The sequence below is a fragment of the Schistocerca cancellata genome, chromosome 12, assembly GCF_023864275.1.
Source record: "Schistocerca cancellata isolate TAMUIC-IGC-003103 chromosome 12, iqSchCanc2.1, whole genome shotgun sequence".
Lineage (NCBI taxonomy): Eukaryota > Metazoa > Arthropoda > Insecta > Orthoptera > Acrididae > Schistocerca > Schistocerca cancellata.
Window position 1 is genome coordinate 124,269,625 of NC_064637.1, and position 24,695 is coordinate 124,294,319.

At 42.9% G+C, this 24,695-nt stretch overlaps 1 protein-coding gene across 1 annotated transcript in view; it reads right to left on the reverse strand.

The window, feature by feature from the left end:
• LOC126109509 (ectopic P granules protein 5 homolog) overlaps positions 1-24,695 on the reverse strand; it is a 343,395-nt gene that overhangs the window by 135,291 nt on the left and 183,409 nt on the right. The window contains exons 23-24 of the mRNA XM_049914531.1: positions 16,989-17,176; positions 7,794-7,943 (exon numbers count right to left, since the gene is read on the reverse strand). Of these exons, the coding sequence (XP_049770488.1) occupies positions 7,794-7,943; positions 16,989-17,176 (338 nt within the window). The remainder of the gene's footprint in view (positions 1-7,793; positions 7,944-16,988; positions 17,177-24,695) is intronic.

Sequence of the window (24,695 nt, forward strand, 5' to 3'; positions counted from 1 at the left end):
AAACCAACACCCTATGCCCTTTTCAAGAAAGATGTTGCCAGATCGAGTGCCACTGCTGAACACCATCTTTTGCATTGTCACAGCTATCAAAGTGCCTTTCTCCAAAATCATGTTTTAAGTTCAAGAACAAGTGGTAGTCAGAAGGTGCGAGATTGAGGATGTATGGCGGGTGATCAAACTGCTACCAAACTGCTGAATAAGGTTTTCAGCAACACCAGCCGAATGGGGACGTGCACTGTCAATAAGCGGAAACGTGTTGCAGTACAAAATTAAACGACATTAACTTTCCTTTTAAAAAGCCCTATTCATCTTTTCTTTAGGACTTATCATTTGTGTGAAGAGAATGAGAAAATAATGAAAACCTTGCGTGACTCACTCGCACTGAGATGTAGGTAGGTTTTGTAAGCTAGTTTAAGGTAGTTTCCTGACTTGCTAGCCCACATGCCCTACAGCAAATTATTTGTCTCGACTTTGTCAACATTACTGTGATACATTGAAAACAATGAAAATGTACTGAATAATAAAGGAAATAAATAACAAGGTACATTAAATATGTTCTACCTTGGAAACCATTCAGAATAGCACATATGTCCACATGAAGTTTTCCGCTTCAAATGATCGTGCCTGTCATTCCTGATTATTGATCATTTGTTCTGGGACATCCTTATGTAAATGCCTTCAGGACCCCTCTTACATCAAACCAGAGTTTTATATGTAATTACAAAACTTATTAAAATCACTGTTACTTAAAAAATCATAATATTTTTAATGTGATATTTCTTCTTCTTCTCTCTGTATGTATTTGGCTGTTATGCTCTCTTGGTTGAAATTGTTGATTTTCATGTCTTCCGAAATATCTTCTGCCCACTGGGTAGTAATATCATCAAGAATATACCCAGCTACTCTTCTTAGCAATGGATTCTAGTGGTTGTATTCTGATAGGAACAAGTGTTCCTGCAGTGTTGTCCAGAGAAGAGCTTCAAGGGCCACAGAGAAGTTGTTATTGTAAACAATAGTGTGTCAACAATAAGCTCGATCATTTGCACTGTGACACCACCCTGTTCAGTACATGTTGATCTGAAGGATTTTTCGATGGTTTTGTCACCTCAATAGACAATTTTTCTCTACTACCGTCACTTACCTTCATGAAATAATCAGTAAATCTATGTTTTTAGTATGAAGGCTTTCACGACCGGATGACATATCTTCTGGTAAACCTTCCGGGATGTAAGATCGTGGTCCATGAAACTCTTCAGCTCCTAACGTTTCGTCCAGAGCTGCGCTGGACGAAACGTTAGGAGCTGAAGAGTTTCATGGACCACGATCTTACATCCCGGAAGGTTTACCAGAAGATAAATCTATGTTTTATTTACAGTTCAATGACAGTTATCTCTGAAGTTGAGTACCGTATTTACTCGAATCTAAGCCGCACTCGAATCTAAGCCGCACCTGAAAAATGAGACTCGAAATAAAGGAAAAAAAAAGATCCCGAATCTAAGCCGCACCAGAAATTTGAGACTCGAAATTCAAGGGGAGAGAAAAGTTTTAGGCCGCACCTCCAAATCGAAACAAAGTTGGTCCATTGTAATATGAGACACAATTTAGGTCGAATGAATGACGATACAGCTACAGTAGTTTGGTTCGACTTGTAAGATTAGCAGTTAAGCTTTACCAGGTAGCCATTGCTATGCGTCAGGGGCTCCGTCCGTATTTATACGGGTACCCTTCCTTTTTCACATGCTTCGTCTGGTTTGAATCGATTGCTTATTTTGCTTTGATCTGATACGTGCTGTTTTCTTTCTTATAGGTGTTTGTGTCACTCTAAGCTGAAAATGCATTACTGTACTATGCCACGCATTGTTTGTCGCATTCTGATAGTGCGTGTTTACGGCCTGTCGCCGCTCGCGGCATGGCTTGCTTTTGTGCGCGCTACCGCCGCTCAAGGAACATAGAATAAAAACCGCCGTTTACAATTCAAAAAAAAGAGAGTAATCATCTCATTAGCAAAACAATGGCAAGAGACTGCTATTTGTTGTTACTTACACTGCTGCTTTCTTTGATAATGATCAACAAGAACCAAATAACAGACTGCGTATGATAGAACATGTTCTGAATGAGAGTTAGGCGAAAATGTTTCTCCGTTTGAAAATCTTTGCGGCCGCTTCTTTAGTACATCAAATTCTGCACAGAAATTAGAGTCATTTTAGAATTAAAAATCTAATCAGTTGCCGTGCTTCATTTCTGACTGTATCACTATTATTCATAAGAATAATACGAATATAAACATGACACGATACGTATATTCTTCCGCGTTTGCTGTTGTCTCACTCTAGTTTCATAGTTTATTAGGCAGGCAGGAGTTAAATGAGATAGCAGCAAACACGAAAGAATACATGACAAAATGTTGATATTCGTATTATTCTTATGGTGAAGAGAATACTGCATGTGATTCAAATTTCATCAGGTTCCTATTAGCAACCATCTCTTCTCACAGGTAGGAAAAAATTCAGAAAGTAGAGTTGGCCATATTGACAAACATCCCAAACAGTCTTGCATGTCGGATTTTCGTAGTACATTGAAATTCTGCTACATTCGAAGATGAACAATACAGAATTTGTATTTACTTCGTTGGATAATGTATGAAAATGCAGTGGTCAAAACTCGGGGCGGAGAAAAAAAAGCTCGTCTTCCACCTTTTTTTTTTAAATTTATTTACTGACGCGGAGGTTTTGGCGCCAGTATTTATCTTTGTGCCTACAAAGCATGCCAGTGTAGAGCTACATATATTCGACGGCAGAAGTTAGTTGTGGCGGCACCTACCAACATTTTTCAGAACTTCCACTTGCTTTGCACTCGATTCTAAGCCACAGGCGGCTTTTTGGATTACAAAAACTGGAAAAAAAGTGCGGCTTAGATTCGAGTAAATACGGTACTGGTCTAGTTCCTTGGTTGGGACAAAGTGATCAGCTGCAGCTACTGCTTTGCCTGTACTTCTCTTGATCATGCAAACTTTTCCATAGCTTATCTGGTCCTTATGTTATAAATTAATGTATTGGCATATCTTAGTTATCTTTTCTCTCAGGTTGATTGACTCTGTTTGCTTTTTGCTTGTAATCAATTTGATTTCCAATGGTTCAAGGTCGTTTGTAAGTTCAATGTGCAGTGTCTCACAGATTCATGAACTGTTTTATCTCTTCCATTACCCAAGGTGCAAATTTTCCATTCATGTTTCCTGTGTCTGGAGGAGCATATTTATTGTGTAATTGAGTTAGTTTGGTAGTAGATCCATGGAGCTTGTATTTCAAGTCCAGGAATGGACTGGAAGTTGTTTCCCAAATAATCTCTTGCACCTCTGATGCAAGTTCAGGTGCAATGATACACTTAAAAGTCTCTGTATGTTGTCAGCTATATTTTATTCCTTGGATATTTTAGAGAGTAAGTCGTGAACATGGTGTTGTGAGCTGATTCATGATACAAATTTTTTTGCTTGTGGATGTTCTGGGGGTAGGTGCAAGCTGAAATTTTGTTACATTTGAAGAAAAAACTACAATTGTGAATTTGAAAGTGAAGGGGCAGAGTATTTATGTGTTATTTGTATTATTTGTATGCTTCTAAGTTGAATTGAATTTTTGAAGGTCAGTTTTGAAACAGGCCTACTTTCAGGTCTGTAGAGAATGCAGATAAGGCAAATATTGTTAAGGAATTCGATATTTACGAATTTAGGGATATTTGTGTGTGTCTTGATTACAATTGTATGTAAGTAGCACAGGCGGCAATAAGCCAAAGCATTTGTTTGCCGCTACTCCACCTCCTCATCTGTTACTTCTGTGGTGTCTTAGGACAATGGCGTTTATACCGACGCAACTGGACAGAATGCTTGGCTTGATCAAGGTGGCCACCTTCTTTAGAAGAAAGACATGGACATCAGTATTCTGAAACATATGGTGGAGTTTGTCAAAATGAGTTGAAAGTGATGGCCAACTATGTTCTACAGTAACAATACAGACACATTGGTAGAGCATGTGGTTGCATGAGTAGAGAAGTTTGTAGCTCCTAAAGCACAGGCTTTAGAGTTCATTTGCACTGCTTTTTTCCAGCCTTTATCCACACCATTATCTTGCCATCTCTTGTTCACATGCTATGTAGCCCAAGTTTGGATATCATATTATTTTAAATTATTATCTTTCTGCAATGAAATCCTTGCATATTGTCAGGCTTGTCTTCGTGAGTTCCTTAATCACTATGACTGTTCCAGACCTTTTCATATATGATTCAAACTTCACAATTGTGGGTCTAGGTTTCACAGATCATAACGTACTATATCTGACTCTATAACATCTGATTACAGAATGTACTGCACATATATTTGTTTCCACTTTAAGCTAGGTTTGCAAAAAAAGGAAGAAGAAGAAGAAGAAGAAGAAGAAGAAGAGGAGGAGGAGGAGGAGGAGGAAGAAGAAGAAACCACTTTCAGAGTTTCTCTTCAAAATGCAATATGTATGACATCTGTACAATGTTTATTTCTTGTGCAATAAATAACTGAAAGTGTTGCCGGACTTTATGTACACCCTATACAATTTGCCCAAATTCTCTAATTCCTAGTTTGTATCCATCATAAATTATTTGATAAAATTAAAAATGACTGGCCACCGCAAAGGCAGTCTCCCTTATATCTGATGCGTGACCAAGTGTAGATATGTAAGTTTCTATGCTCTCGCTGCATGTTTCATAGATGTGAAGAGTGAACTACGTGCTCACAATTCCAAGACAGACACACTACAGAAAACATCTCAAACTGTGTAAAGTCTGTTATTGCCAAGTACAAAATCAATTCTAAAATCACCTATATAATAACAGACAATTAATCAAATATGAAATTAACTTCGACATATCCCACACTTTGCTCATTCTTTAAACCTCATTGTGCAACATGCAGTTCAGACGTCCATACAGAAAACTGTTGATGGGGTCAAAAGAATTATAATTTTTAAGGAGACGCCCTTTCCTTTCAGCAAACTTGTTGAAATGCATGAAAATTTTAAAAATAACCATCTGAAACTGAAACAAGATGTCTCAACCAGATGGAACTCCACTTATGAAATGTTGCGAAGATTTACTTTAAATAAAGATTGCATAATTTCTTGCCTTGCTATTTTAGGTGAAAAATCAATCACCTTAAACTTAAAACATACAGAATAGGAGATAATACAACAGGCTTTACAGATTTTGAAAGTTGTCAATGAGGTAACCAGAGAGGTGACCTCAGAGAAAACAGTCTTACATCCAAAATGAAAATCTTGCCAATACTGATTTAAAATCAACTGAATTTTTTAAAAGCCAGAAATAAAGAACGTCCTCAAGAAATAAGTCACTGGTTTATAATTTCCTTAAAGGGTTGTCAGAGTGGTTTAGTGTTATCTCCAGGAGTGAATTGATTGGTTATGTTATGTTACTGAACCCCAAGTTCAAAAGGCAAGGATTTTCAGCAGACAAAATATTTCAGGATTGCTTTGTGAAGGCTATTACAGAAATGAAAGCATTGGTTGTTAAAGAAGAAAAAACACAGCTCATTTCTCAACCAGTTACCACCATAATGCGTGAGACTTCTTCAACATGGGAGTAGTTTGATAAAACTATTGGTCAGATTCAAGCAAGTCAAAAATTGGAAAGTGCAGCAACTGTCAACTTGGAAAAATATTTAGCGGAGGGATATTTGCCTAGGAACAGAAACAATGGCTTCTTAAACTGGTGGGACACAAGAAAACTGCTGTGGTCAACACTGTATCAGTTGGTTCTAAAAGTGTTAAGTATGACAGCAACATCAGTGTCATGTTAACGAATATTTTCAAAAGCACAACAAATATGCACTAAGTAGAGAAACAGTCTCACACTGACTAAAATTTGTCACATTTTACTTTTAAATGACAATGCTGATTAATTTTTTCCTTTTCGGGTTCATATATGGTAATACTGACTGTAAATGATGACTGCAGATTCACTTTATTTGGAGTTATGTTATAATACGCATATTGTATTAGCAATAAAAGTATCAAAATATAACAAAAATCAGCCTTCATTCTTAAAATTTTTCCACTAGATAAAAAATATTTAGGATTTTGTTATAGTATCGATAATTTTCACAGCAAACAATGTTTAAAACTTTTATATCTCAAAATTACTAGGAACATAACACAAAATTATTACACCTTTTCATATGTTATTTCAAAATAGGGCCAAATCTAATAAAAATACAGGTTTAGTGACCTGAATTAAAAAGGCAATGTGCCTTCTTTTTACATATTTTGTGAGTGAGTCATGAAAAAGAGCTAGTTCAGTCCCATGAGTGACCAGTTCTGATCCGGTTTTGCCTATTTCTAGTGGCAGGGGGAACATTTCAGACACACATCCACTCAGAATCAACACAAAAATGCCTCACAAGACTGCATAAACGCCGTCAATAAAAGCACCCCTTGGGGTGTTCATTGCCACACATTTCATACTAAAAAAGACAGTTTACAGTTTGATGTAGAACACCACGATGTTTTTGATGACCTTTCACACTGCTGACACACCCTGGATGCAACCTTTCTCAAAAAGCATTGTAGTGCTGCAATCCCACTGTTACATGATCTGACCGCTTTGGAATGTAGCAGGGTCACATATTTTGCTTTGGTATAAAGAATGGAACTAGGAACTGTTCAAAAATGTGTGTGGGTGGCACCGAGGATGTAGCGGAACTGGGAGGTCTTAGAGGGACCCTTTGCCACTTTATTCACATACATTTCTATGTCCCCCCCCTCCCCCCTCTCCCGGCACCCCATGACCATTCTACAGGAGAGCGTGAAAGTGGAGGGAAGAAAAAGCATAAACACCCTTTCCTGTTTCGAATACTGCTCACATTTTGTCGCATGGTCCTGAACTGTCTCTAGCGGTTCCACCTGATATACCAGAGCAAAAATTGCAGTCACACTATGCTCCAAAATGATCAGATTATGTTCAATAGGGTTGCAGCCCCATAATGTCTTTAGTGAAGGGTTGAATCATTCGTAGCAAGCCAGCAGTAGCAAAGATTGTCAAGAACATCATTCTGTTGCATATCGCACTGCAAACTGTCATTTTTGATTACAAATGTGTGTAAATGAATGCCCCAAGTAAATGGGCAATCTCACTGGCACCTTTATGCTACCACCTGAGGTCTTTACATGTGGATTCTGAGTGGTGGTGTGTCTGAAACGTTTTCTTCAGCCACCAATAAGAAAACCACATGATTTCAGCATTAAGTGTTGATGTTCTGACCTCTGTCAGACATGTTAAGAGAAGGGGAAGTTGTGGGTAAGAGGGGATGTGATGATTTCCCCATCGTGCCATCATTAACTGACCTTACACCTCTCACAATCTTCTGAACTCTAGCCTGTTTCACAAGTGTTGACACCCTCCCATTTGAAATGTCGCCAAATCTGAGGGAGACATTGCAGGGAGCCACACTTTTGTATTGTTACAGAGGAAGGTTGTAGGCACTTTTGAGCCAAATTTCAAACTTTTGTTCACAATGGGAGAAAATCATGGGATTTCAAAAAACTGACCCTTTTATTTCAAAAAACTGACCCTTTTATTCTTTCATACAGAGCAGACGCACTAATTGTGGGTTTGGAACTTCTAGTTCCTTCCTCGTGGAGCAGAGTGGGAATGGGAATGGTTAATAAGGAGAAGTAGGCCACTCATACACCAGCATGGGAGGGAAACACCTATAGAGGGGACAAACAGGTGGGTCTTAATAAATGTTTCATACTCACTGTGCAAACTCGGTGATGGCACGGAAGGATGACTTCAGGGCAGACAGCATGGCTGCTCTGTTCTGCAGCATGTCTGCCTGGATGGATGGGATGACTGGCTTGGAGGGCCGCAGTGGCGGCGGAGGCACCGGTGTGTCGTACAGCTGCAGCCTGTGGCAGTAAAACGTGATAGTAGAACTCAGTTTCCTGTTTACCAATTATTTTCATGAGTTAAGTATACAGGGTGAAAAGTATTTAAACCAACCAACTCTGGGAGGTTGTAGGGGACATCAAAACAAATATTTTTTCCTTAATGTCATTTTTTCCTATGAGGAGTATTTAAATCGGTAGAGGAAGATTTTATATCTTCAAATTTAACACAGTTTTCGGACAACACAACAACACATATAAGTCACTCAGTAAGTTGACCTGTGTACAAGTCGGCATTCGATTAAACACTGAGTCTCAGTCGAGCGGCCGCTGCTCGGCTGGCCGCTTAGGTGGCGCAGCTGCTGCCTGGCTGGCAGACAGCGCCGCACGTAGAGGACGTGCGTAATTGCGCGGTGGCACTTTGAATAATCGGTGAGTCACAACACTTTTCCCCCCTTTGAAATTGTTGCACTGGTCTTGATGGAGGTGTCCTGGAGATGGCTAACGTCCATAGGCGTTGTTTGACTCGCCGTAAAGTCTCGAGGAGGAGGCTTCCCGTACGGACGGAAGTGTCCCCGATGATAACGGGTCGAGATGACAGGAGACGTAGGGGTTGAATCTGCTGGGGCCCCCTGCACCAATCTGCCCGTTGCGGCAAGTCCAGTTGATATGACAGGAGACATGGGCGATGTGTCGGCGTCTGTTGGAGGAGGAGGCGAGTAGATGTACTCTGACAGAGGACGGTCCTCTGGTTCCTGCATGGGCACGTCTCCTGGTGGCGTCCGTTCTGGTGCTGGCATCGCGATGACGGTGAGAGGGCTGCATTGTGAGTATTGAGAGATGCCAAGATCCCGAGCATCAGGGAGAGCCAAAGGTGGTGTGGCGGCATTCGGAACAGGCGTTGCTGGCACCCGAGGCCGAAGCTGGTCCGAATGACGCACTGCAACACCCGTGTCCGTATGGATTTCATACAGGCGTCTGCCACGGTGTCGTAAGATGCGGCCCGGGCTCCATTTTGGCCGCCTGCCATATCCCCGTACCCAGACGAGGTCGGCGGCGGTGAACCGGCCAAGTGAAGGCACCCGCGGCCGTGAGGTGGGAGGCCGCAGAAGATGAAGTAGCGTGCGGGGCTGTCGGCCATGTAAGAGCTCAGCCGGGCTGTGATCGCCCATGGGGGTGAAACGGTAAGACGCCAGGAACTGGAGAAGCGCGTCATCAGCAGCAGAAGAAGTCAGAAGTTTCCGCATCTGAGCCTTAAATGTGTGGACCAGTCGTTCAGCCTCACCGTTGGATTGTGGATGGAACGGCGGGGCCGTGACATGCGTAACGCCGTGACGAGCACAAAAATCCGCAAAGTCGGAAGAGGCAAATTGCGGACCATTATCAGTAACAAGAGTAGAGGGGAGGCCTTCCAAAGAAAAAATGTGGGCGAGAGCACTGTTGGTTGCCGCGGTGGTAGGTGACGTGCAACGGACAATGAAAGGAAAGTTAGAATAGGCGTCAATTACGAGGAGCCAATAAGTACCTATAAAGGGTCCCACAAAGTCAGCATGAATGCGCTCCCAGGGCTTCTCAGGCGAAGGCCACGGTGAGAAAGATGACTTTGGGGCAGCGGCCTGTGACGCACAAGGGCCGCAGGCAGCGACCATGTGTGCGATGTCAGAGTCGATGCCAGGCCAGTACACATGACGGCGTGCCAGAGATTTTGTGCGAGACACACCCCAGTGCCCCTGGTGAAGGAGGCGCAAGACTGAAGCACGCAAAGACGCAGGTACCACAACACGCGGCGAAGAATTGTCAGTGGAGAGGAGGATAACACCATCCCTAGCCGTGAGGCGGTAGCGCAAAGTGTAGTAGTTCCGCAATGGATCAGAAGTCTTAGCGGACGGGCGATCTGGCCAACCCTTCTGAATACAGTGTAAAACCCGGGAGAGGGTAGGGTCAGAACCCGTAGCAGCCGCCAGCCTGTCCCCAGTGATGGGGAACCCGTCCACAACCCGCTGCTCGGCAACATCCAGGTGGAAACACAAAAGTTTGTCCCTATCGAACGCCTGATCAGGACCCATGGGAAGGCGAGACAAAGCATCAGCATTCGCATGTTGAGCCGTTGGCCGGAAATGAATCTCATAATTGAAACGGGACAAGTAAAGAGCACAACGCTGGAGGCGGTGTGCAGCCTTGTCGGGAAGTGATGTTGATGGATGAAACAAGGAAACAAGCGGTTTGTGATCCGTAACAAGATGAAATTTTGAGCCATAGAGAAAAACACCAAACTTATGAAGAGCATAAATGATGGCCAAAGCTTCTTTCTCAATTTGAGAATACTTTTGTTGGGCATCCGTGAGCGTTTTGGAGGCATAAGCGATGGGTTGTTCCGAACCGTCAGAAAAACGGTGCGCAAGGACTGCACCGACCCCGTATTGAGAGGCATCTGTGGCAAGAACAAGATGTTGGCCAGGTCGATAAGTAGCCAGGTACGGGGCCTGTTTCAGCATAGTCTTTAATTTCCGGAAAGCCGCGACACATGACGCGGACCAGTGAAAAGGCACGTTTTTATGCAACAGGCGATGCAACGGCTGAGCCACCGACGCCGCAGACGGTAAAAACTTGTGATAGTATGCTATTTTCCCCAAGAAAGCCTGCAGTTCCTTAACAGATGTAGGGCGAGGAAGGGCATCGATCGCAGCAACAGTGTGTTGAAGCGGACGAATACCATCCCGAGAGAGGTGAAACCCCAAGTACGTGATAGATGCCTGAAAGAATTGTGATTTCTGAAGATTACACTTAAGACCGCCAGTCTGTAAGACATTAAAAAGTGTGCAGAGATTTTGAAGATGGTCTTCAGTGGTGGAGCCAGTGACAACAATGTCGTCCATGTAATTTATACACCCCGGGACAGGGAGCAATAATTGTTCCAAGAATCGCTGAAAAAGAGCAGGGGCGCTAGCAACCCCGAATGGCAAGCGTTGGTATTGATAGAGGCCGAAAGGCGTGTTAAGGACCAGAAACTGCCGGGAAGCAGCGTTTAGAGGAAGTTGCTGATAAGCTTCCGACAGGTCAATTTTAGAAAAATACTGTCCTCCAGCGAGTTTAGTGAACAGTTCTTCAGGACGGGGCATAGGGTAAGTGTCGATGAGGCATTGAGCATTTACAGTGGCTTTGAAATCGCCACAGAGACGAATATCACCATTGGGCTTAGCAACTACAACGACAGGAGAGGACCACTCACTGGAAGTGACAGGAAGCAAGACCCCTGAAGCAGTGAGACGATCCAACTCCCGTTTGACCCGATCACGAAGGGCCACAGGAATGGGCCGAGCCCGAAAAAACTTAGGCCGAGCCGTAGGTTTCAGCGTGATATGAGCTTCAAAGTCGTTTGCACGGCCTAACCCAGGAGAAAAAAGGGACGAAAATGTCGTCGACAAGGAATCCAGTTGAGCACAAGGAATAGCGTCAGAGACAATATTGACAGTCATCTATGGAGGACCCAAAAACGCGAAAGGCATCAAAACCAAAAAGATTTTCTGCGTTGCTCTGGTCGACCACAAATATGGGAACAGTGCGAACGACGGATTTGTAAGATACCTCAGCATTAAACTGTCCCAAGAGAGAAATCTTCTGTTTATTGTACGTCCGTAATTGCCGAGTGACAGGGGACAGGACTGGAGAACCCAGCTGAAGATATGTCTGAGAATTAATTATAGTGGCAGCAGAACCGGTATCCACTTGCATGCAAACATCTCGACCAAGGATTTGGACAGTGAGGAATAACTTCCCTGAAAGGGAAGAAGTGCAATTGACAGACAACACAGAATCAGAATCAGCGTCATGTTCATGAACATCATGTATGCGGTCGGATTTACAAACGGAAGACACATGACCTTTCTTTTTGCAATTCTGACACACAGCCCAACGTTGGGGACAATCCTCGCGTGAATGTTTCGTAAAACACCGCGGACATGAAAGAAGTTGCCGGGGATTTTGCTGCAGTTTCTTAGTGGGTTGTTTACGGCTAGGCCGAGGCTGCGCGTGGGAGCGTACTGCGGCCACGTCGGCCGGCGGGGACGCGCTGCACACGTCGTCAACAGCGCACAGAGGTTGTATTCCCCTGACGTCACCCCACGCCTCTATTTGCGCCCCAGCGGCGCGAGAAATTTCAAAAGACTGCGCAATGGAGAGAACTTCATCTAGTCGGATTCGCCAACTGAAGGGCACGTTGCCGAACTTCTTTGTCGGGCGCCGACCGGATAATAGCATCCCGTACCATGGAATTGGCATAGGATTCTTTGTGAACATCGGTAACAAATTGACACTTTCGACTGAGGCCGTGAAGTTCAGCAGCGCAAGCGCGATAGGACTGATTTGGTTGTTTTTGACAACGATAAAAGGCAACACGAGAGGCTACCACATGCGTTTGCTTTTGAAAATAGACAGACAGAAGGGAGCACATTTCAGCAAAGGACAAAGACGCAGGATCCTTCAAAGGAGCCAACTGCGACAACAACCGATACATTTGAGGTGAAATCCAGGAAAGGAACAGAGACTTACATGGTTGTTCGTCCGTGACATGAAAGAAGTGCTGTCGAAGACGTTTTTCATAATCAGACCAGTCTTCCGCCGTCTCGTCGTAAGGTGGAAAAGGAGGTACAGCCAACGACGAGAAACGCCCCGCATTGGACGCCGTGACGAAATCGCGAATCGCCGCTATTAGAAGCATTTGCTGTTCAAGGAGATTTTGCAAGAGCTGCTTGACAGTAGCCATGGAACCCTGTGAGTCAACGGTGAAAAGGAAAAATCCACTACCTCGTCGCCAATTTTTATATCTTCAAATTTAACACAGTTTTCGGACAACACAACAACACATATAAGTCACTGAGTAAGTTGACCTGTGTACAAGTCGGCATTCGATTAAACACTGAGTCTCAGTCGAGCGGCCGCTGCTCGGCTGGCCGCTTAGGTGGCGCAGCTGGTGCATGGCTGGCAGACAGCGCCGCATGTAGAGGACATGCGTAATTGCGCGGCGGCACTTTGAATAATCAGCGAGTCACAACAGAAGATTTCTCTGGCGGCAAATTAATTAAACCAACAAACACTTTTCTATTTTTTTATGACCAAGAGACAACTCTTGAAACAACCCAATTTCAATTACAGTAGATTCTCAAAAATGCCTCCATTGACACATAAACAAAGGTTACACCATCGGATCATGTTCTGTCTAACACGGGCAAAAACCCCAGGAGTGTCCTGAATTGTTCCTGGTGCTGCTACTATCCGGGCAACCAGATCCTCTTCTGATGCAACAGGAGTTGCGTAAACAAGGTTGTGCATCTCTCCCAACACACAAAAAAGTTCAGAGGGGACATATCTGGGGATCGAGCATGCCATGGTACAGGACCACCTCTGCCAATCCACGTTTCTGGGAACTGTCAGTCCAAGAATCGACGCACACGACTGAAATGTGCCGGTGCTCCATCATGTTGGAACCACATGTGTTGTCTTGTAGGGAGCGGGACGTCTTCTAGCAATGCTCTGGCGATAAAATTGTAATAGTGCCTGCCATTGAATGGCCTAGGTAGCAGATACTGCCCAATTAAACAGTCGCCAACAACACTGACCCATACATTAACGAAGAACCGCACTTGATGAGCACTAGTAACTGTGGCATGTGGGTTATCCTCACTCCAAACTTGCGAAATGTGCCAGTTGAAGAATCCATTATGCCCGAACGTTGCTTCATTGGTAAACAACACAGAGGATGGAAATGTAGGATGCATTTCACACTGTTCTAGGTACCACTGCAAAAACTGTGCTCTGGGTGGATAATCAACTGGTTCCAGGTTGTGAACACGCTGTAAGTGAAATGGACATAACAGTTGCTCTTGAAGGACTGTTCCAGGTAATCTGCTAAATGACCCGGTCTCGCGCAGACGTTGGTACACAGCAGCAAAGGTTGTATGATGCGGAATACGGTGATTAGGATATTGTTGTTGATAAACCCGCTGTGCAGCTCATCTGCTGTGGTGCGCTACGTAGTACGCACCAACCATATCAGTGTACTCACTCCAGGTGTATCGTTCCATTAGTAAACAGAGACAATGCACTGCTGCACTGGTGGACAGCAGTTGCCTACAACTGAAGAGCGTAATATGCGCTAACACAACTGAAGATCGTAATATGGCCTCCACCGATTTAAATACTCCTCATAGGGAAAAATGACATTAGGGAAAAATATTTGTTTTGATGTCCCCTACAACCTCCCAGAGTTTGTCGGTTCAAATACTTTTCACCCTGTATACACGGATTGGACAACAATATGCAAATACCCTCAGAGAGAAGGATCATGATTGCTATTCCACCTCCGTCATCATTACATTAACATGCCACTATTTTACAAGAAAACTGGTATAACACTCCCTTCAAACCCTTACGGGACCTGTATTTATACATTCCGAGATGACTGGAAACTGTTTTGAATGACATTGGTTTTCTTACAACATATTAGGCACAGTAATGTGCTGTGTTTTTGGTGTTTTCCTGTATGGTAAGTACACTATGAGCCTAAGCATAATGACCACATGCTTAGCAATAAGTCGATACACTTTTGGAAAGCAGTACAGCACTAAATATGTGTAGCATGGGTTCAGAAAGTCCTCAGTAGGTCTGTGGCACCACGTGTCCACTAGGACATCATGCAATTCCCATAAATTAGAGCTGGTTTGCCCACATGAATAGTACAATATATAATTAAATGCCAGGCAGAGGGTTCATCAAATCACATTCATTCCATTTCTCTGCTGCTCCACTCTCAGAGAGCATGTGGGAAAAGAGAACACTTAAATCTTTCTGTGTGAGCTCTGATTTCTCTAATTTTATTATGATGATCATTTCTCCCTAAGTAGGTGGGTGCCAACGAAATAGTTTCGCATTTGAAGGAGAAAGTTGGTGATTGAAATTCCATGAATAGAGCTAATAACTAAAAAAGAGGTACTGAATCAGTATGTGGAGAAAAGATATCTATGGCAGAAGTTACCTAAAAGTATATATCAACTATTAGGACACATCTTAATGCAACAAGGAAATATCTACTTGGAAAAAAAATTCAACAAGTTCGATGACATGTGAAAGTTCTTCTCACTGTTTTCTTTGATTACAAAGGGATAGTACGTCATGAGTTCCTATCTTATGGTTAAAAGGAATACTATCTGGAAGTTATGCACTGTTTGCATGAAGAAATCCACAGATAACAACCAGAACTGTGACAAAATCACTAACAGAAACTGCATCACAATAACACTACCTCAGACCTGAATGCTTGTTCATGATTTCTTGGCAAAAAACAAAACCCGTATGTTGCCTTTGGCACAGTATTCACCCGACATGGCCGCCTGTGATTTCTTTCTATTCCCGAGACTGAGAAGGACCATGAAAGTATGTCGTTTTGCAACCATTGATGAGATAAAAACAGAAATGCTGGAGGAGCTGACCACCATAATGAAAAGCGAGTTCCATAGGTGTGAGATACCTTTGATGGGGGCAAAGTTGATATTGATAAATAAATAAAGATTTTTTAAGAAAAACAAAAACGCCATAGTACAAAATCTGAAAGTCACGTAAGACGCATCATGGAGAGTACCTTGTACTAATACATACCATTCCCTCCCTTTCCTATTCCACTCATGAACGGAGTGGGGGAATAACTGTCTGTCAATGTGTTTCCACATGAGCCCTAATTTCTCGTGTCTTGTATTCACAATCGTCACACACACACACAAAATGTAAAGAACTAGCATCACCACATAACCAGAGAAGATCAACATCAGATGTTAACAATTGTGAATTACCAACAGGTGAAGAAGTAGCACTAACATTGTTCTTCAGTCATCAGTTGTTTGACCAGAGAAAGAGCAGGATTCCAAGCAGAATTTAAGCAAAAACCTCTGACTCTACTTATAAGACTACTTACTAATTTAATCTCCACAGCTTCCTTTACAACATTATCCCAACAGCATGAAGTGCTGTCATAATCTTGAAGCAGCAGCTTTTGCACCTTCCTTTCAGTTAGCATCCAGCTTTCTGAACCATTAAGGACAATCGAGTCTGTAACAGCATTGGCAATCTCATTTTCATAGCATGTTATATGCGGTTACAGTGGAACAAAGCTCTGAGGATATATAGACATCTCCAGCCATCAGAAATTCTTTCACTTACGTCAATGGGTATTTGATTATAACAACTGCAATACCTTCCCCAGCGCTCAAACTAATCAGCAGACTTGAAGCTGTCTTCATCAACTGGGAAGACAAATACCAATACTACAGTAATTCATTGGTGACACATACTGGTTCTGCATCAAACACCACCACTTCATAGACTTTAGTTACTCTATCTGCTAACATCACACTTTTGCCAAGGGTCTTGATTTCAGTGATGAAGAGGGTATTCTGGTGCTGAAGAAGATGTGTAACCAGAATGAGATTTTCACTCTGTAGCGGAGTGGGCGCTGATATGAAAATCTCATTCTGGAAACATCCCCTAGACTGTGGCTAAGCCATGTCTCCGCAATATCCTTTCTTTCAGGAGTGCTAGTTCTGCAAGGTTCGCAGGAGAGCTTCTGTAAAGTTTGGAAGGTAGGAGACAAGGTACTGGCAGAAGTAAACTTGGGTAGCTCAGTTGGTAGAGCACTTGCCCGCGAAAGGCAAAGGTCCCGAGTTCGAGTCTCGGTCTGGCAAACAGTTTTAATCTGCCAGGAAGTTTCAAGATGTGTAACATTCTTCCATCATGGAGTAATAGCAATATCAGACAGTAGTGACCAAGAAAATCCAATTGTGCCCAACTTTTGAAAACATTTAATATCACGCCCCTGTGTGAGAATGTGCAGAAATGAAATCTGACTTAATTCAGTTGTCATCCAGGGTGCGAACTGAGTCTTCATAGAAGCTACATCTTTTCTTGAAGGTGTCCTCTACAGATGGGGTCGTAATGTTGGATGTCATACGACCATGGCGTGTTTTAATATGTGTTACATTTCTGGGTGTGAAAGTTTACATTTTGCACTCCTCCACTTGCCTGCTGACAATCCGGTGTGCCGGGTCCTTGGCGTCCTCCGGTTCCGAGCTGGCACGTGCCAGCCGGGGTTTGGAGGATCCGTCCGACTCCTTGTCTGTACAGCGGAAGCGCAGTGCCTGCCACTCCCTCACTGCATTTTGCTGGGCGGTGCGCACTGCCTCGTAGTCCAGGTACTCCAGCCAGGGACGCTGTCAACAGAAGGTAATAAAGCGGTACTTTCAGTGGGTGTTAGGCCAGCAGTAAATATCTGTTATATGAACACTGCAACAAAATAGCAATGTGTGTTCCCACTTGGCATCATATGTAACATTCCTTCAACCATCTTCCGTTCTTTGGTTACTTGTATGGGCTAATATAGCACTACCCGATCTCAGGCTACAACGGGCAGTAGACCAAGAGTGGAGTATGTCATACCACTAATGTCTTTCCCGTCTGAGTGCAGTCAGATTTATTTGCAAATATTCATCCCCCCCCCCCCCCCCCAAAGACCAGAGGCCGTGAGGAGATGTGATGCACATTGTCAACGACTCACTGTGCTCTGTTATAATAACTAAATAATAATTGAAATTAAAAGCTTTGTAATTCAACCTGTATATGATGTACTAAAATTGCTTACAATACTTTACCAGTTGGTTAGAGGTGGAAGTGGTCTGATTATTGCTGAGAATATTTTTTGCACTGAGAATATTTACACTGTATTCGACAGAGAGGAATTTAACTGTGTATATTAGAGACAATAACATCAATCTGAGAAAGTGAAAAATATACGTGAAAAACCTGTATTTTATTTCAAGAACATCAAATATCTTACATACTTGAATTTGAAATTAATGGAAACATCACATAAATGAAAATATTAAATATGTTTACTGAAAATATTCTACCTGCCCAGACAGGCAAGCACATTAAGACACCGTTTCCAAGATATGGTTACGTGAGCCCATCCCACATTGAGTCTGCCCTGCAGATAAACAATAAACCTTGGTCAGCCGATCAGGCTGAATGTGGTTTTTAGGCGGTTTCCCTTTTCCAATTAGATAAATAGCAGTCTGGCATCCACATTCCATCTCAGGTAAATGCTACGAAAACATTTAGAATACGTTCTCACCTTGAAGGTAGATTTACTCTGTATGCTGACAGTTGGAGTACACAGATTCCGTTCCATTTAGGGGTGGCAGAGGTGTAGGGTGGGGGGTGGGGGTGGGGAGAGGTGTGGGGGGGAGGAGGGGGGGGGGAGAGTTGGGAGTTGTCATCAAGAAGGGCATCTTGCCAACAACTAGCCCTAATATTGCCGTAACTCATGTAACAATGCCAATTCAAAGAAGAACAAGTTGACTGACAATATTAGTCTCAGATAATGCTGAAGTAAGTATTGATATCTAACTTATCATTTCGGAGTTCAGTTCTACAAGTGCAATTAATTAACCCTTTTCTCTACTTGCAGCTATCAACTGAAACTGCATTATGAGTAGACGACAATATGAAAAGGACAGAATACTGCTCACCACACAGAGGATGTACTGAGCCAAAGGCACAATGAAAAGATAACTAAATAGAAAACAGAAAACAAAAACATCCACACAAACACAAGTCACAAGTGCATGCGTACACACACACACACACACACACACACACACACACACACACACACACAGCTACTGTCTCTGCCTGCAGGACCAACTGCAGACTGTGACTGCAAAGGGGAGGGGAAGGGGGGGGGGGAAAGGAGAGGTATAGAAAGAGAAGGGGAAAAGAGTAAAAGACGAGTTGGTGGAATAGAACGCATGTGTAGTGCTGGAGTGGGAGCAGGGAAGGGGATAGGTAGGTGGACGACAGGGACAAGTGAGGGTTAAGGCAACCACATGGCACCATCCTATGCCAATCTGTTCTTGGGCCATGTAGAGAAATCCTTCCTAACCACCAAGAATACTAAACCTACATCTTCTTGATCTGGAATGAGGGTGAGGACACCCTCTTCACATTCCTCCAAAGCTTCAAAATCTTCTCCCCATTAACTTCAGTTAGTCCTCCTCAACTTAACACCCCACCTTCCTCAACACAGACCTCAACCTCAAGGATGGCTACATCTGTACCTCCATCAACATCAAGCTTACCTCCATTTCCATTCCATACCAAAAATTCCCTTACATGAAATGTAGCCACTCATGGTCATCACAGATATAGTGACAAGTAGTCCCTGTCCAAATATGGCCTTCACAGACAAAAATTATCCTTCTAACCTCACCCAGAAACAAATGTTCCCCGCCTTGTCTCTCCAGTCACCTACCAACTTCCACATACCCACTGTCTGGCAGTAAAGGAGCACTGATCTTGTAACACAATACCAAAGAACGATTCCTCTCATCATCCCATATCACCCATGACTGGAGTAACTGAATCACGTTCTCTGCCCCCGCTATGACTACCTCTCGTCAGGCCTTGAAATGACAAATATCCTGCCCAGTGCCCTCCAAATCCTTCCCACAATGGTACTCCACTTCCAACCGAACCTACGCAGTATCCTTTTCCATCTCCACTCCACAGCTGCTCCCAACACCTTACCTTACTGTTCATATCCCTGCAACAGACCTAGATGCAAGACCTGTTCCATACATCCTCTCACCACCAGTGAAAGAAGTCATGTGATCTACAAACTAAGTTGCAGGCACTGTGCTGCTTTGTACGTGGACATGACAACTAACAAGCTGTCTGTCGGAGACAGAGACAGCTGGACCAGCCAGTTGCTAACATGCTGCCCAACATGAGTTGCTTCACTTCAATGACAGCTTCATAGCCTGCACCATCTGGATCCTTACTAGCAACACCAGCTTTTCTGAACTGCACAAGAGGTAACACCGCCAACAAACATATCCTACAGTCCTGTAACCCCCTGGCCTCAAACTTCACTAGTCCCTGTCCTTCACCCTCCTATATGCTTCCATGCTCCCACCCCAGCACTACACACATCTTCTACTGCACCAAATCAAGTATCTGTATATTTCCCAAGGCATTTGTGGTGAGAATGGCAATGTGGGGTCTTGCAATATCCTGCTGGAATATGCCTTTTGGTACAATGGTTATGAATAGTTTGATAACAAGAGTTACTAATCTTCATCACATAGCGGCGATCATTCAGTTTCCCTTCAAAAATTACCAAATCAATCCTGTTGTCATATCCAGTAGCTCCACACACCATGACTCCAGGAATTGGTCATCAATCTGATTGCCACAAACTGGAGTCTGATTAAACACTGCAGTTGCAAGTAGCTGGTTTGTAAGGAGCTAAAATGCAGGTGCATCAGCACGAGTTGTGGCACATGAGACACCTAATCATTGACTCATATGGGATGTTCAGTTTTATATTAATTACTTACAACAGAAAATTTGGCCAAGCTGAGGTTCCAGTGTGCAAAAGTTCGTGGAAATTGTAGCAGACGGGCGATATTCAGAGGTCATATAATTCCATTATTGGTGTTCAAGCAACAAAAGTGAAAAAATAAAAGAAAGGTTTGTCATCCATAACAGATTATTATTATTGACAGCCTTCACTCTCCATGTCACTGCCCAATCCTAATGAAAAGTATTTCTACATGTTCAGCTACAGCTTCATACATACACTGCAAGCTCATATGGTTCATGGTGGGGAGTAACTTGTATCACTGTTCTAGTTAATTGCTTTCCTGTTCTACTTGCAAATGGATTGAGTGAAAAACAACTGTCTATACGGTTTTGTACAAGCCGTGAGTTATCTTACTTTCTTTTTGTAATCATTATGCAAGGTGCATGCATGTATGCATGAACCATGGACCTTGCCGTTGGTGGGGAGGCTTGCGTGCCTCAGCAATACAGATGGCCGTACCGTAGGTGCAACCACAACGGAGGGGTATCTGTTGAGAGGCCAGACAAATGTGTGGTTCCTGAAGAGGGGCAGCAGCCTTTTCAGTAGTTGCAGGGGCAACAGACTGGATGATTGACTGATCTGGCCTTGTAACATTATCCAAAACGGCCTTGCTGTGCTGGTACTGCGAACGGTTGAAAGCAAGGGGAAACTACAGCCGTAATTTTTGCCGAGGACATGCAGATCTACTGTATGATTAAATGATGATGGCGTCCTCTTGGGTAAAATATTCCGGAGGTAAAATAGTCCCCCATTCGGATCTCCGGGCAGGGACTACTCAGGAGGACGTCGTTATCAGGAGAAAGAAAACTGGCGTTCTACGGATCGGAGTGTGGAATGTCAGATCACTTAATAGGGCAGGTAGGTTAGAAAATTTAAAAAGGGAAATGGATAGGTTAAAGTTAGATATAGTGGGAATTAGTGAAGTTCGGTGGCAGGAGGAACAAGACTTTTGGTCAGGTGATTACAGGGTTATAAATACAAAATCAAATAGGGGTAATGCAGGAGTAGATTTAATAATGAATAAAAAAATAGGAGTGCGGGTTAGCTACTACAAACAGCATAGTGAACGCATTATTGTGGCCAAGATAGACACAAAGCCCATGCCTACTACAGTAGTACAAGTTTATATGCCAACTACCTCTGCAGATGATGAAGAAATAGATGAAATGTATGACGAGATAAAAGAAATTATTCAGGTAGTGAAGGGAGACGAAAATTTAATAGTCATGGGTGACTGGAATTCGTCAGTAGGAAAAGGGAGAGAAGGAAACATAGTAGGTGAATATGGATTGGGGGGAAGGAATGAAAGAGGAAGCCGCCTTGTAGAATTTTGCACAGAGCGTAACTTAATCATAGCCAACACTTGGTTCAAGAATCATAAAAGAAGGTTGTATACCTGGAAGAATCCTGGAGATACTAAAAGGTATCAGATAGATTATATAATGGTAAGACAGAGATTTAGGAACCAGGTTTTAAATTGTAAGACATTTCCTGGGGCAGATGTGGATTCTGACCACAATCTATTGGTTATGAACTGCAGATTGAAACTGAAGAAACTGCAAAAAGGTGGGAATTTAAGGAGATGGGATCTGGATAAACTGAAAGAACCAGAGGTTGTAGAGAGTTTCAGGGAGAGCATAAGGGAACAATTGACAGGAATGGGGGAAAGAAATACAGTAGAAGAAGAATGGGTAGCTCTGAGGGATGAAGTAGTGAAGGCAGCAGAGGATCAAGTAGGTAAAAAGACGAGGGCTAATAGAAATCTTTGGGTAACAGAAGAAATATTGAATTTAATTGATGAAAGGAGAAAATATAAAAATGCTGTAAATGAAGCAGGCAAAAAGGAATACAAACGTCTCAAAAATGAGATCGACAGGAAGTGCAAAATGGCTAAGCAGGGATGGCTAGAGGACAAATGTAAGAATGTAGAGGCTTGTCTCACTAGGGGTAAGATAGATACTGCCTACAGGAAAATTAAAGAGACCTTTGGAGAGAAGAGAACCACTTGTATGAATATCAAGAGCTCAGATGGCAACCCAGTTCTAAGCAAAGAAGGGAAGGCAGAAAGGTGGAAGGAGTATATAGAGGGTTTATACAAGGGCGATGTACTTGAGGACGATATTATGGAAATGGAAGAGGATGTAGATGAAGACGAAATGGGAGATAAGATACTGTGTGAAGAGTTTGACAGAGCACTGAAAGACCTGAGTCGAAACAAGGCCCCGGGAGTAGACAACATTCCATTTGAACTACTGATGGCCTCCGGAGAGCCAGTCATGACAAAACTCTACCATCTGGTGAGCACGATGTATGAGACAGGCGAAATACCCTCAGACTTCAAGAAGAATATAATAATTCCAATCCCAAAGAAAGCAGGTGTTGACAGATGTGAAAATTACCGAACTATCAGTTTAATAAGTCACAGCTGCAAAATACTAACGCGAATTCTTTACAGACGAATGGAAAAACTGGTAGAAGCCGACCTTGGGGAAGATCAGTTTGGATTCCGTAGAAATGTTGGAACACGTGAGGCAATACTGGCCTTACGACTTATCTTCGAAGAAAGATTAAGAAAAGGCAAACCTACGTTTCTAGCATTTGTAGACTTAGAGAAAGCTTTTGACAATGTTAACTGGAATACTCTCTTTCAAATTCTGAAGGTGGCAGGGGTAAAATACAGGGAGCGAAAGGCTATTTACAGTTTGTACAGAAACCAGATGGCAGTTATAAGAGTCGAGGGGCATGGAAGGGAAGCAGTGGTTGGGAAAGGAGTAAGACAGGGTTGTAGCCTCTCCCCGATGTTATTCAATCTGTATATTGAGCAAGCAGTAAAGGAAACAAAAGAAAAATTCGGAGTAGGTATTAAAATTCATGGAGAAGAAGTAAAAACTTTGAGGTTCGCCGATGACATTGTAATTCTGTCAGAGACAGCAAAGGACTTGGAAGAGCAGTTGAACGGAATGGACAGTGTCTTGAAAGGAGGAAATAAGATGAACATAAACAAAAGTAAAACGAGGATAATGGAATGTAGTCAAATTAAGTCAGGTGATGCTGAGGGAATTAGATTAGGTAATGAGACACTTAAAGTAGTAAAGGAGTTTTGCTATTTAGGGAGTAAAATAACCAATGATGGTCGAAGTAGAGAGGATATAAAATGTAGACTGGCAATGGCATGGAAAGCGTTTCTCAAGAAGAGGAATTTGTTAACATCGAGTATAGATTTAAGTGTCAGGAAGTCGTTTCTGAAAGTATTTGTATGGAGTGTAGCCATGTATGGAAGTGAAACATGGACGATAGCTAGTTTGGACAAGAAGAGAATAGAAGCTTTCGAAATGTGGTGCTACAGAAGAATGCTGAAGATAAGGTGGGTAGATCACGTAACTAATGAGGAGGTATTGAATAGGATTGGGGAGAAGAGAAGTTTGTGGCACAACTTGACTAGAAGAAGGGATCGGTTGGTAGGACATGTTTTGAGGCATCAAGGGATCACAAATTTAGCATTGGATGGCAGTGTGGAGGGTAAAAATCGTAGAGGGAGACCAAGAGATGAATACACTAAGCAGATTCAGAAGGATGTAGGTTGCAGTAGGTACTGGGAGATGAAGAAGCTTGCACAGGATAGAGTAGCATGGAGAGCTGCATCAAACCAGTCTCAGGACTGAAGACCACAACAACAACATGCGAGGTGTACGTTGGTGGCAGTACAATGTTTCTGCAATTGGTCATAAATGGCAATGCTCTAAATCTTCTCAACAGTGTTTCACAAAAGAATGATTTCTTTCCTCCAGGAATTTCCACTCACGTTCTTGGAGACTCCCATAATACTTGCCTGCTGGTTGAACCTACTTGTAACAAATCTAGCAGCATGCCTCTGAACTGCTTCAATGTGTTCCATTACTCTGACTTGGTGGGGATCCCAACCACTCAAGCGATACCAAAGAATGGGCCACAAAAGTGTTTTGTATGCAGTCTCTTTTACAGAGCAGCCAGGTTTCTTAGAATTCTTCCAATAGACTGAAGTTGACCAATTACCTTTCCTACAACTGATCTTTGTGCCTGTTCAATTTCATGTTATTTGCAATGTTACATACAGATATTTAATCAATATGACTGTGTCAAGCAGAGAACCACTAATAGTGTACTTGAACATTAGATGATTGTTTCTCCTAATCATCTGCATTAACTTACATTTCTCCACACTCAGGACAAGCTCCCTTCATTGCACCAAATCTGAACTATGTTTGAGTCACCCTATATACACTCACACTCACTCAATGACAACTTGCTTCCGTCTACTACACCATCAT